Genomic DNA, 15,063 nt, shown 5'->3' with positions numbered 1-15,063 from the left:
GCGGCATCACCACCTGAAATGGATCAGAACAGTGATTTCCTCCATGAAGTTCCAGGCTCACTCTGTTACCAACTTATTTTCCTGACTCAAGTTTAATTAAATAGTTTTGGTTTGCCAATTTAAAAAAAAACAAGTTAGTTAATGCTTTTAAAGGAGAGGATTTACTGCCCCGATCTCAGTTAGCCTAAAGATCCCAGATTCACACCATTGAAGAAAAGTCGAACAAGAACAAAATCAAAGATCTTGAGCAAAACATTTAGGCTGATGCATTAGTTCAGCACTGAGAAAGTACTGCACAAATGAAAATGCCATCTTTCGTAATAAACACAAAAGTAAAAATTTGTTTTCCCTCGAAGGTGGATGTAAAAGGAAAATGTATTTTCTCTGGTGTCATGTTTAATTCTCATACTTCCAACAAGTGAATCATAAAATAATAGATCATCTAGTTATTATCATGTGTTCTGTATAAATTGATTGCTGTGTGCCTTGCAATAAACAGCGACGTGATTTTCTTGCAAGTACACAGCACACAATGATGTTCCCAGAAAGAAAAATGGAGAATAACATTCTTAAGGTGTGAATTCAGCATTGTGCCTTCCTGAACTATTTTACTAACCCCATTGTACCATTCCTCCAATAATAATTAACACCACATACTCTTAATAATTTTGTAAAAGAGCTTTTTGTTGTAGATAGTTCTTACCTTCATTAAGGAATTAAGTCCCAACTGAGTGAAATTGTTTTCCTTGAGATTATCCGGCAGTTCTTCTCCAATTGACCATCCTCCTAATCTGTTAATAATACAAGTGTTGAGAACAGGTGATTGGAAGATATTTGGTAGCAATCGAAAGTTCTACATTTAACAGCTAAGCTTACTGTCAATGCTTACTGTTCAGAAAATGGCCCTTCACTCTATCAAATCTGCACCAGTCAAAGACAGCCACCTAACTGTTGTTATCCAATTTTCCAACACTTGGCCCATAACTTGTATGGTACATGGATAGGAAAGGTTTTGAGGGATATGGGTCAAACACAGACAAATGGGCCTAGTTCAGTTTAGGGAATCTGGACAGCATGGACGAGTTGGGCTGAAGTATTTGTTTCAAGGCTGTATGATTCTATGACTCTATAATACATTCCTGGAAAAAGCCTCATTTACTACTTCTTAAAAGTATCAACCAGTCATAGCCATTCATAGCATCAATGTCAGAAATTTAGACAATAAGATATTGGAGAAGAATTAGGCCATTTGGCTCATCGAGACTGTTCTATTATTTGGATAATGGATAATATGTTTCTCACACTTGTTCTCCTGCCTTCTCCCCATAACAATTGATCCAATTAGCAATCAAGAACTTGTCTCAAATACACTCAATGACTTGGCCTCCACAGCCTTTTCTAGCAATGAATTCCGCAGATTCACCACCTTCTGGCTGAATAAATTCCTCCTCATCTCAGTTCTAAAGGGTCGTCTCTTCATTCTGAAACTCTTTCCTCGGCTCCTAGTCTCTCCTACTAGTACAAACATCTTCTCTGTTACCACTTTATCTAGGCCTCTTAATATTCTGTGAGTTTCAAAGAGATCCTCCCTTATCCTTCTAAACTCGATCGAATATAGGCTCAGAGTTCTCAACCGCTCCTCATATGATACGACTTTTATCCCTGTTCTTGTAAATCTCCTCTGAACCCCTCCAAAGCCACCACCTCCTTCCTTAGATATGGGGCTAATAACTGCTCACAATATTCCGAATGTGATCTGACCAGAGCTTATATAGTCTCAGTAGTTCAACTGTGTTCTTGTGTTCTGGCCCTCTGGAAATGAATGCAAACATTGCAACTGCCTTCCTAACTATCAACTGAATCTGCATGTTAACCTGAAGAGAATACTGAATTAGGACTCCTAAGATCCTACATGCTTCAAATTTCAGAAGCCTTTCCTCAATTAGAAAACAGTCTACACTTCTTAACACCTTGACCTTGTGTAAACATCTAAACAGCAGAAAATCTATCATAAAAAGCAGCAGGTTTTTTAAAGATAATGCACTCTGCAGCTATTATGATGCTCACGGCACCCTGCCAGGTATTGCCTTGCCTGCCTTTTAGTATTTTGCTCTCAGCCAGAGATACTGGGTTCATATTACATTTAAAAGCAAAATACTACAAATTCTGGAGAAACTCAGCAGCTCTGGCAGCATCTGTCTGAAGAAGTCATATTGAACTAAAAACTTTAACTCTGTTTCTATCTCCATAGATGCTGCCAGACCTGTTGAGTTTCTCCAGCATTACCTGAGTTTGTTACATCTTATAGCTGTTTAGCCATTCTGTTTAGTAGACATAAAGCCAGGAAGCTTGTTGTGGTTGTCAGCAGGCCTCAGCTGCACCCAGGGGTATATCCTTCACTCAGGAGGTTGCTGGACAGTATATCAAAGGGAGCCTCTAACACCAGTCCTGATCCTGTTTAGGGTGGTCAGAGTGAGAGTCCTCCCTACATAAAAGGTGAGGAGCCAAATGACAGACAGCACACCACCCATCTTGACTTTTCCTCATCTATTGTGCTCTGTTTCTCTCCTGGAATGAGAGAGAGGTAAGTACTACAGGTATTGGTGTGGTTGGTATAGCAATTACTCTCAGTGTGAGTGGAGAGGTGTCCTCACTGACAGAGCTTATGGTAAGATGAAACATGAAAGGCTAGTGGTGTTGGAGTTGGGGTGGATGAAAGCCATTAGGGAAAATGTTGCAAGCAGCAGTGGACTGGTAGAGCTTGACCCTTATTTGGAAGTTGATTCAGTAGCACAGACAGAGTGAGTGTGAGGTATTGGAGAAACAATGGTGGTACTCCTCTTGGCAGAGTGGAGTAATTACAGTGATGAGCATTCCTCTTGACGTCTGAGACTACTTTCACAGGGGTGGCAATATCAGACCAGGCTGGTATGACCAAGTGTCATGGCCACTGTTATTGGTCTAGAGTAGGAAGAATGCTCTAGTTGGCACTGTGTCTTCCAGCAGGACTTTTGGGGCCTTGTCCATGAAGTAAAACATTGATTTTTTTTTCCCATCTGCCTTTTCCGTGGCAAATGTCAGCAAACGTCGGGTAGTTCTGGACTGACAGTGTTTGGGTGCACAATTGACTTTTAAAGATGGCATGGGTACAAGTGTTGCCAGTGGGAATGGTGCATGGTAAGATGGGGAAGAAGTCAGACATGATGAGAGCCACAGAGGTGGGCAAATACATAAAGAAATGTGTTTGATAAGATACAATGAGAAAACTCATGAGGCCTTTTGACAAAAGGTCCTCCAAAAATTTGAAGCAACTTGGACTGAGCCAAAAAAATGTAAGATTGAGCCTAACTTTTAAAAACAAAATTGTTCATAACATGGATTCAGCCAATGTACTTTACCTATTTTGTCCAAACATGTTTTCTGTTGATATTAAATAGTCTTGCAGATTGTAACCTGTGAGGTTGTACAGCAGTTGTCCCTCACTATTTCTGTAGTAGGGTGTTGTGGCATTTTCTGCTGGACATTGCTGTAAGATAAATACAATGAGTTAGCTATATACTTTTACTGAGATACCCTTCAATCGAAAGTTAAAGGCTGAAGTGCAAAATGCCACTTGAGGAAACATTCAACAAGGTAATCGAGAAATAATGATCAATTAAAAAGAAACTTAGATTTCAATATCTTAGAATCCCTGCAGTGTGGAAACGGGCCATTTGGCCCAACAATTCCACACTGATCCCACGAACAGTCACCCACCCAGATCCATTCTCCTATCCTATTACTCTACATTTACTCCTAACTAATGCATCTAACCTACTCATCACTGAACACTACAGGCAATTTAGCAGGACCAATTCACCTAACGTGCATATCTTTGGACTGTGGGAGAAAACTGGAGCACGCAAAGGAAACCCACACAGACACAGGGAGAATGGACAAACTCCGCACAGTCACCTGAGGCTGGAACTCGGGTCTCTGTTGCTGTGAGGCAGTAGTGCTAACCACTGAGCCACCGTGCTATATTGTAAAGAATGCAGCCTGACAAAAACTGGGAAGGATAAGCTGCTTTGAGATCAAATGAATGAATAAAGAGCTGTTGACTGCAATGAATTCCAATTTCAACAGAGAGAATTTAAAATTCTGACTAGACCAATTTGCATTTTCAATAAACATTTTACTGGACAGTGTATCATGCAAAAGGTGACTACACAAAATTAAGACTAGTGGAATTGGAGTTAATATATTAGGACAGATTGAAGGTGGTTTATCGACAGTAAACAAGGATTGGAATAAATAAGTCATTATTTATCACATTTTCAGATTGGCAGTGTCAATAGGTTACAGCAAGGAACAATATTTGTGCCTCATCTATTCCTATTGATAACTTAGATGAATGAACTAAATGCAATGCATTCAACTTGGCTGGAAATACAAAGCTAGGTGGGAAAGTAAGTATTGAGGACAATGCAAAAAGGCTGCAGACTGACAGAGACAGGTCAGTGAATGGATAAGGACATGGAAAATTGAATTAAGTAGGTGTAAATGTGGTCTAACCTTTAAAGCTGGCAGGAATGGTCGAGAGAGTTGTTAATAAAACAAACAGTGTTCTCGGCTTCATTAATAGAGACATAGAGTGAAAGAGCAAGGAGATTATTCTAATCTTATATAGGACATTAGTTAGACCTCAGTTGAAGTGTTATTTGTACAGTTCTGGGCACCTTACTTTAGAAACGATATCAATGCATTGAAGAGAGTGCAAAAGAGGTTTATGTGAATGATTTCAGGGACGAGTAGCTTCAGTCATGAGCTTGGACTGGAGAAGCTGGAAATTGCTTTCTTTAGAAAGGAGATAACTGAAGGCAGATTTTAAAGAAATTTTCAACATCCTGAGGGGTGCAGACAGAGTAGATGGTGTAAAACTGTTCCTGTTCACAAAAGAATGAAGAATGAGAAGGCACAGTTTTGAAGTCCTTTGAAAAAGATACAAAAGCAAGATGAGAAAAATCTTTTTCACACAGTAATGGTCTAGGTTTGGAATGCACTGCCTAGAGGTTTGGCAGAGAAAGGTTCGACTGTTTCCCGTCTAAATGACTTTTCATCACAGCTTCACTTCAGCTCTAATGAAGAGTCACCTGGACTCAAAACATTTAGCTTGTTTTCTCTCCATGGATGCTGCCTGATGTGCTGTGATCTCCAGCATTTTTTTGTTTTCAGTTCAGATTCTATCATCTGCAGTAATTTGCTTCAACAAAAGTTCAACTGTGTCATTTACAAGGGCAGTGGGTGATTATTTAAATAGAAACAATGTGCAGCGTTATGGGGAAAAGGTAGAAGGTTGATATTAAGTCTAAATGCTTGGAGTTGATGCAGATATGATGGGGTGAATGGCTTGGTTCTGCACTGTCACAATTCTGTAATTCTGTATATCTGGTAAAAAGATCACACTTTCAGGAAAAGGGGTAAGCCACTTGGGATCAAAGTCAAGAGAAATAACTTCAATGAAAAAGGTTGTGAATCTTTGGAATTCTGTACCTCACACAGTTGTGCATTCTTTGTCTCTATTCAAGACAGAAACTAATAGGGTTTTAGATACAAAGGTAATTAAGTGGTTTAGGATTAGTGCAGCAAGCTGGATTTGAGGATAGTAGATCAGCTCTGATCTAACTAAATGAGAACATTCAAAAGACTAAATGGTTTGCTTTAGTTTTTCTGTTTATCTTCTTACGTAAGAAAGAAAGAGATGGTAAAAGGCTGGAACCAAGTTGCACCCATGTTCCACCTCTAGTTTTTAGTTGTGCCATTTTCCAGAGTAGGAGAGGATATGGGATAATCTCCCATGCGTGCTCCTCCTCAAACCCCACTTTAAGATAAGTTCAAAGGCTAGTTTGGGTAGGCCACTCATTTTATTGTTAAAGACCTCAATGACGTTTATGCCTATGGAGAGTTCTGCTGATGCCCCAGGAAAAACCCCATATCCAGACAGTAGAGTCAAACCAGCAGTGATCAATTCCCTTAAGGTAAACTTTATTGGCTCCCAGTGTGGGTATGTGACAGCTCATAAATAATTTTATGCCACAAATTATAAATGCTCTTTTACATCAAGGCTAGAGTTGAGCTTTTACTTTAAGTTGCAACTGAGCAGTCTAGTTTATGCATCAGATTACTTTTTATCAGTATAAAGACAGTTGCACTAAACTTGACCTTTCTAATTTAAGGCAATCATGCTAACCTAAGTAAGATAATTAGGGATATGTTTAAATATGATTTCACTGGATATAATCCCAGGAAATTTTAATGAGAAAATAAGCACTTCAAATTTAAATGAGCATGTTATGGTGACTAAAATTAACTGTTAAATTTCCAGCTCTCTGACTCGTTCTTGCTGAAGATGAGCTCTTGTAAAATTACAATGCTACCATATAATTCTCCTTTCTCCAGATACATTTCCCAGCTCACAGGATGCTGTTTTAAGTAGTTAAGTTATCTTATGCATGTCACAGACTTGGGTAGAATGGGGTAATGATGTCACTAAGAAAACTGGAATAAAACAATTACACTTATGTTGTAAAACCACAAGGGGGTAAAAAGCATCAGAAAGCTTTAATTAAAGTTAACTCTTTAACCACTACGATTAATGCCATTTTAGCACAATTACAATGAATGGCATGTTCCATCACACTCTCAGTAACCTGCAACAGTAATGTTAAGTAAGCCTTCCATAATCCTACACTGAGCCAACAGTTAGATTCATTCTGGTTTACTTGTGCTTCATTTACACATTTGTATTTAGCATGTATCTGTGGAAAGGAGAGTTATTTGGTAGCATTGTAATTTTGCAAGAGCTCATCTTCAGCAAGAATGAGTCAGAGAGTTAATTATGAGATTGGTATGCTGTTAAAAGTTACTCAACAAGATCTTTCTCAAAGGCTTTTGCAGTAAGACTAAAAGCATATCAAGGATTGACTTTTGTTAGCTGCACTCTGGGGGCTGTCTAGGTTGTGCATCATCTGGAGAAGAATATAGTTATTCATAGCAACTTCTGGACTTCCAAATTATTTTGAGCATGTAATCTAGAAACTATTGTCCACTTATGAGAAGTAAATATTGTGATTTCTGATGGCTTCATTGTCATTATTATTGCATATAGTTGAACACATAGTCAAACTTATCTAAATTCAAAAATTGTTGCATAACATGACCTGTGGGCTCAGAATCAATAGAGGTATCAGGACCCATTATTCTTACCTGATAGCCATTATCACAATTACAGTGCCCCACAAAACTCTGTGGTTCTGAATTTCCATTCCACCTGCATGAAGAACTGTCCCTAATAAAAAATACAACAGATATTTTTTCAGTGAAAATAGTGATTTTCAGCTTATAAATCAGTCTTGTGATTTGTCTGTTAATTTACTTATTGGATAGTATGTTCAACAATAGGTCTTAAGCAAGATTACTATAACAAGGACAGATATCTAACAGTTTTAATTCTCCATGTTTCTTACTTGAATCTCAGCTCAACAGTTGTAGCCGCATCTCAAACTCAGGAGCTAATGAGTTAAAGCTTCATTCTAAAGATTTTATCATACAATTGAAAATGATACAAGGAGTGTTACACAATTGGAAGTACTTCAGGTGAGACATTAAACTGAGAACTCCATAGTCAGGAAAAAGCAGTTCAAAAAGATTTACTGATGTTTTGTGCTCATGGCACATCCTTAGAAGTTTGACTGAAGTATTGGTAATCTGTGATTCTGTTACAATCATATGTAACAATGACAACCCAGAAACAACTTTGGGTATTCTACTATCTGGATATTGGTTAAGTAGTGACACATCTGATTGAGTTAACCAGTCTATACGGCTTTGGACTGTGTTAATCAAAGCATGTGTTTTTACAGCTTGATAGTTTGTGTTTGGTGTCCCAAATGAAAGTCATCCATTCCCCAGCACTAATATCCTTAATGAGTAGAGCATTAATGAGAAGAACGAAAGGCACATTGTTAACTTACAGATTGGAGGCTTGGCCAATGCAGGATTCATTTATTTTCAGAAACTTCAGCAACACGGAGGTCAGGTTTATAAAATCATTGTTACCAGAACTGTGCAGAGAAAAAAAAATCAGAATTAAGCACAGGAAGAGTATGAAAGTGGAACAACAAACTGCACCCTAATCAGACAATGCTAGGAAGAAAGATCCATCCTGCATTCTGCCATACTGATTTGTATAAATTTACTCCAAAAATGGAAGGTAGCATTTCACTGTTAACATAATTACTGTTATTATCACAGTTGCTACTACTGATGCCTCATCATTCGTAAAACTTAATACATTGGAAACATTAGCTGTAACATTAAACACATCTAATTAAATAATTGGAGTCAAAGTATTTGGATAGTTATGATGGCCTCAATTTTGTAGTCAATGGCAAAAGAATGGTGCGTACCATTCATTATGCTCATACCAACTCACATTTGTTTCTAGTGAACCTTGCACAGTAATTTAAATTCTGGTACCTGTGCTGATTAAGCACGTGACAACAGGTCTCTTAAAACAGATTGAGAAACTTGACTGAGGCACATTAGGCTAGATATGCATGCCCTAGTTTTTGGATGGGGAATTAGTGGAACAGTGATAACTTCACTGGGCTGGTAATCCAAAGGTCCATGCTAATAATCTAGGGATTGGAGTTTGAATCCCACCTAAAAGTACTTACTGAAATGAAAATCTAATAAAACCCTGACATTTTAAGAGTTATCTAACAGTAACTATGTAACTATTGTCAATTGTTGTAAAATACCCATTTGGTTTACTAGGATCTCAGAGGAAAAGCAACAGTCATTGCTGGAGATCTAGTCCACATGTGGCTTCAGACTCACTGCAATGTGGTTGATTCTTAGCTACCCTTTAGAGAGCCAACCAATTCAAGAGCAACTAGGAATGGGCAACAAATGCTTTCTTACCAGCCATGCCAACATCCCACACTAACGAAAATAATTGCAATTTGTGAGCTGCCTCTGCCAGTTATAAACAAAGACGACTGAGGTTTGGTGCATCTGTATATTGTAGTGAGTGGCCAAGTGGGTCCTATGCTGCTTCCTTCTTTTCCAACTTGCAAGCTGCACCAATTATCAGCAAGGTGAAAATCAATGTTGTGGATTAGGTACCACGCAGTATAAAATGATTGCTCTTCTTAAAGGCAGACTGTTACATTTAAAGTGAGGCTGCACTAAAGATTGGTGAAACTTAAAATGTTGGAAAATTAAACATCAAGGCAGAGTGAGGATTCAGGGATTCAGGTTGGGGCATTGAAGGCAGTAGTGATGGAGCTGGGTAGGAGGACACATGGTTTCTTGGGGAGGGGTGTCAGAAACCCTCAAGGATTGAACCATCAGAATGGTTCAGGAGGAGGGAACTAGGTACATCAATAACCTTTTTGGACCCTAGGTTTCAACACCGTTCAAAGGAGGTTAAATGACCTTGTTTGGGTGGTCAAGGTCATCTTGACATGGTATTTCCTACTCATAACACCACTAATCTCTTATGCTGGAGAATGTATCTCACACCTGTCACTTGCCCAACACCACTCCCTGACACTCGGGAATCATGCTTAACACTCAGTCTCATCCCCTCACGATCATACCAATGATTCATCTCTCTCTAGCTACTTCAACTATTCAGCTATGACAGGAACATCACCACAGAGTAACATAATCATTAACAATTTATTATTTTGTTTTAAAAGAAAACAATAACGCATAATAGAAGGGAGCACAGCAGAATTTGGTGGAGAAAAGGACACCTCTATCTATCAGTGAAGTTATCACTGTTCCACTAATTCCCCATCCAATTGATAGAGTCCTATTGATAAGATTGCTGTCAGCATCATAAAGCCAAAAACCATAGAGCCTGAGCCATAGAAGGCACCAAGACCATTAAGGTTAACAATATATTCATGATTGATGTGTCTTCTTAGCTTTCAGCTCAACCTGCTATTTTGCTTGAACCTACTGAAGGTGCAACTATGGATCTTATGATCCCAATCCACTTCCTTCCACCCATAGCCATCCTCCCCCTTCTGAAGTCCTGATTTCTGATAAACAAGCACTGTTGCCTCTCAAGCCAGCAGATTAAAGAGGAAAATACTCTGAAATGATGAAAAGGCATCAGCACTTGATCTAACACTCATCGACTGCAGCCCAGATACTGGCACTAAACATAGCTTAGAGGCTTGAATAGAGTTAAGATAAGCAAGGGTGAGTGATTTCAGGCATATGTGGGCTGCAGCAAGGCCAGTTGTAAAGTATGATCTGTTTGCCAAAGGTAGCAGATGAGTTCTGGTACAGAGGATTCAGGTAAGGACTTTGATGGGAAACAAAAAAGATAGGACATGAAGGACTGTTAGACATGCACACTGAAATGCTGGGTTCACTGGCTGTCATGCTAACCATCCTCCTGTCATTGCCAAGGAATACGGAGGAGTCAAGAGTGTGGTACTGGAAAAGCACAGCAGGTCAGGCAGCATCTGAGGAGCAGGAGAATCTAGTCTTGCTCCAACTTTGCAAAGCACTTCAAACAGAATTTCCCCTTGCCTCAGTTGTTCTTCAATCTCTTTGTGGAGCTTCTGTGCATGTTGCAGACTTAAGGCACAATCTTTCTATTTCAGAGTAAGTCTGAAAGTAGGCAAGAAACTCAAGGCCTACAAAGAAAGGCCATTGGATCTTCCAGAAATCACTCAGTTCATTGGTTGAGAGTGGGCTTCCTGCTTGAATTAGGAAGTAAGAGCCACCAAAAGCTGTCAGCCAATCAGTAACCGGCTGTCCCAGAAATTAGCAGATCCACAGTGAAGGCCATGGTTGTCATCAGAACAATACTTATGGACTTCCAGAGCAAAGGATCACCCAATCTCATAGTGTTTTGTTAGGACAGTCTCACAAGATGGAGGTGATGGGGAGAAGTGAGCCACATGGTCAGAAATAAGGCCGGGGCATGGGGGTTAAATCATTGCAATCTCCTCGCTGAACCACGTCCAGTCCCTTGACTGCTTCAATCTTATTGCAGATTGAAGGGACACCTCCTGAACTCCAAACTGACAATCTGCCCACAAGGATAATCTTCTACATCCTAAATGAGACATTTGCAGCCCTGTTGGATTGAAGCCTTTAAATTGTTGTTAATTGTTCAATTAAGGACCCTAATTTTAGTTTCAAATAACTTCACAACAGTCAGTATTTATACATGGAGAATCCTTGGCACTGATCCATATAACTCAGAGCCAGCTCTCAGAGCGAACTGGATGTCATAGAAGAGTATCCCTACAGTGTGGAAGCAGGGCAATCAGCCATTTGAGTCCCCACCAACTTTCCAAAGAGCATCCAACAAACACCCACCACCCTACCCTATAACTCGGTATTTCCCACGGATAATCCACCTGGCCTGCACATCCCTGGACTCTATGGGCAATTTAGCATGGCCAATCCACCTAACCTGCACATCTTTGGACTGTGGAATGAAACCGGAGCACCCGAAGGGAACTCACACAGACGCGGGGAGAGCATGCAAATTCCACACAGACAGTCACTCTAGGCTGGAGTTGAATCCAAGTCCCTGGCACTGTGAGGCAGCATGCTGACCACTGAGCCACTGTGCCTCCCCATAAACCTTACCAATCCTGATAGGGATTTTATGTAGCACTGCATTCCTTTAATTCTAGTCACTAGTATTTCTTCAATTTTACTGTAATTGTAAATTTCACCATTTATAACTGTCTATTACTTGTTTCTGTGAGCTTTAAACTGATATTCCCAGAACATTGACTTGGGGTTCTGTATCACTAGCCTAATGACGTCACCACTATCTGCCCTTACTGACACTCCTGCTCTTATCTGTCAGCCAGGACTCCCTGGTTGGATCAAATTAACTGCCTCAATCAGGGAACGTGTATTTCACCTGCTGACCTAATTACAATCACTACAGAGATGGCACAAGAAGGTGGAGCTTAGGCCTTCCCACCAGAATTTAATTGAGACAAAGACCAGAAGATGGTTGGGGGGGAGGTGCTGGTCTTTCACCATTCCACAGAAACAGGTTCACTTCCTGCCTCCAGGTCCACTGCCTCAGGCCAGAAGATCCCACTCATTGTGCGATACTTTCCTCCTCTGCCATTCTGCAAAGCTGCAGCAACACTCCAACAAATAGAGACAGAAACTGCTGTCATTACTCAACAGAATTGGCAGCCTTTATGGAGGGAGAAATAAAGTTTCAGACTGTGAATTATCTTCAGTTCTACCCCAAAGGTGCAGATGGAGGGAACTTCCAGAAACCAGGCTTTGGAGGTGTTTTTGGACGTGTTCACCCCCAATATCCAATACAGTCAAATTGTGACAAGATTGGCAGTTAGTGGTCGTGGGCAAAGGTTTTCTCATTGTTAATCAGGGGACCTCTGCACATCTATGCTTCCTTTTTTAGATAAATATATTAACCTGTGACTGCTTCTATTGTGTGTATGTGTGTGTGTGTCTTTTTGTGTTACACATTTTTGTAAACAACTGTTTGTTTATCCTGTCTCTGCTGATTTTCCTGTGTGTGCGTGTAATTGTGAGTGAGTGAGACACCTTTCGGTCATGGCTGACCTCGTTGTTCTAGCTTTCTGCTTCCCTGAAGCAATGTCGCTTGTGACTAAAGAGGCCAATGCTGGAGTCACAGTCCCAGTTGTAGAGGTCACATCTATATATGGTCATTGATCTGCTAGAACTGCTGCACTCCTTCCTTCGTGCCCGTTTGTCTGCTGCAGCACTCATCAGCTTCTTTTCCCCTGTCTTGAGATGTTGGTTCAGGGTACTTCTCCATCTCATGCGGTCAGCTGTAAGCCTTTCCCAGGATCCATAACAATATCAAGCACATTCATTTTTCTCATGCTGACGTTCTTGTAGCATAGCTGGGGAATGCCCAGTGGGTCTCTTCCCAGATGCAAACTCTCCACAGAGGATATGCTTTGGGATGCAGCCGTCCTCCATGCAGTGGATGTGGCCTAACCAGCGCAGTCTTCGCTGCCTGAGCAGAGTGTACATGCTGGGAAGGCTAGCGTGAGATAGGACCACTGCATTGCCCACTCTGTCTTGCCAGGATATGCCCAGGATAAGGCAGATACTCTGCTGAAAATGTGTTGCTGGAAAAGCGCAGCAGGTCAGGCAGCATCCAAGGGACAGGAGAACCGACGTTTCGGGCATAAGCCCTTCTCCCGAAACGTCGATTCTCCTGTTCCTTGGGTGCTGCCTGACCTGCTGCGCTTTTCCAGCAACACATTTTCAGCTCTGATCTCCAGCATCTGCAGCCCTCACTTTCTCCATAAGGCAGATACTCCTCAAGTAGAAGGTGTTCAATCTTCTCTCCTGTCTGGCTTATGTAGTCCATGTTTCACTGCCATACGGCAGTGTGCTTATGGCGCAGGCATTGTAGACTGACATTTTTGTCTTCACTATCAGCTTAGGATTTCGAGTTGTGAGACGAGCAAGAGTTGAGGCTGCTTCAGTTAGCAAAATGTTGATGGAAACTGCTGCCTCTTGAAAGTAATAATTCTAATCATCACTGAGCGGTAACAGACCAGTATTCTCGTTGATACCTATTACAATACTTCACAGACTAATAGCTGTCAGGATAATTTAAGCAATTATATCAAGCTCTATATGAAGGAACGTGATAAGCAACATGTAATAAGATGAATAAGCTTAAGTAGGTTTATGGATGAAATATATATCTAGACAATTCATTTAGAATATGAGTTGAATGATGGCATTCACTTAGAGGAACAATTATGTTCAAATAAACAGCCATTAAATATATTAATAGTCCTCAAATAGCTATTATTTAAAAAATAAACATATAAACTAGCTGAAATTATTTAAATAATGGTTATGATGTAGAAATTATAAAAATGTTCACAAATCTGGCTTAATATTGATCAGTTCAGGACCAAAATTCCACTTGTGACACAATTAAAATCTTTGTGCAGCTTTTCAGACCAGAGGTGGAGCTTGAAACTGAAATTATGCTTCACGTCATGGTAATGATTATCCCTTGCTGCCAACGCAACGTTTTGCTTTCATATCTTCACATTCTTTCCTTGGAGAATAAAATTGATTTGAAGAAGATTCACAAGCTGATTAACAGTCTGACTGGTCCTACATGAGCACTCCTTCTTATGTTACGACTATCTTTATACCAATCACTAATGATTTGGCCTTTTGGAGTGGAAAGACTTCCATAGCCCATATGATAGGAGGTGCTGGGGAGGGGGAGAAAGAAGGAGATGGGAGTGAAGACGGATCAGGAGATGATAAGCATGTAAACCCGCCAGACTCCAGCAATTCCATTGGAATTCCAAGTGAGAGGCTGAATCTCCATTCAGCAGCACCCTTCAACTTCTGACTCAGTTATGGGAATATGGCTGTCAACACAAAGGTTCAGAGGAAAGATGGTGGCATAATAGTCTAGATGAGGCCTGACTAATGCTCTGGAGATGTGAGCTCACATCCCACCAAGCAAGCTGGTGGAATTAATTTCAATCAATACTTTTGGAATATAGAGTTAGTTATAGTGAAGATAATTAAGAAGGCTCCTGTAATACAGTGGTAGTGTCCCTCCCCCAAACCAGGAGGTCTGGGTTGCAGTTCCACCAACTCCAGAGGACTCTAATAATATCTCTGGACAGGTTGTTTAGAAAATACCTGAAGGTGATTATGACAAATAATATCATTGATTACTATAAAGATCTTAGGAGAAATTGAGTATTGCAAATGCTGGTGATCAGAGTCGAAGAGTGTGGTGCTAGCAAAGCACAAACGGTCAGGCAGCATCTGAGGAACAGGAGAATCAACAGGAGAATAAGCCTCATTCTTGATGAAGGGCTTATGCCCAAAACGTTGACTCTCCTGCTCCGCGGATGCTGCCTGACCAGCTGTGCTTTTCCAGCACCACACTCTTCGACTCTGATCACCAGCATTTGCAATACTCAATTTCTCCTAAGATCTGTTATACAAATCCATCTGGTTCATTAATGTCCT

General features: G+C 40.4%; 1 protein-coding gene across 1 annotated transcript in view; it reads right to left on the bottom strand.

Moving 5' to 3' along the window:
• The window catches only part of LOC122549894 (ATP-binding cassette sub-family A member 13-like), a 277,518-nt gene that overhangs the window by 51,289 nt on the left and 211,166 nt on the right, over window positions 1–15,063 (bottom strand). Inside the window, exons 43-46 of the mRNA XM_043690092.2 lie at window positions 8,013–8,102; window positions 7,246–7,327; window positions 3,399–3,526; window positions 704–791 (exon numbers count right to left, since the gene is read on the bottom strand). Of these exons, the coding sequence (XP_043546027.2) occupies window positions 704–791; window positions 3,399–3,526; window positions 7,246–7,327; window positions 8,013–8,102 (388 nt within the window). The remainder of the gene's footprint in view (window positions 1–703; window positions 792–3,398; window positions 3,527–7,245; window positions 7,328–8,012; window positions 8,103–15,063) is intronic.

Source organism: Chiloscyllium plagiosum, unplaced genomic scaffold, assembly GCF_037043375.1.
Source record: "Chiloscyllium plagiosum isolate Xiang-an unplaced genomic scaffold, Cpla_swu_hap1 HiC_scaffold_5, whole genome shotgun sequence".
Taxonomy (NCBI): Eukaryota; Metazoa; Chordata; class Chondrichthyes; order Orectolobiformes; family Hemiscylliidae; genus Chiloscyllium; species Chiloscyllium plagiosum.
The sequence above is the reverse complement of the archived record's forward strand: the minus strand, read 5'-3'. Positions and strand labels throughout refer to the sequence as shown.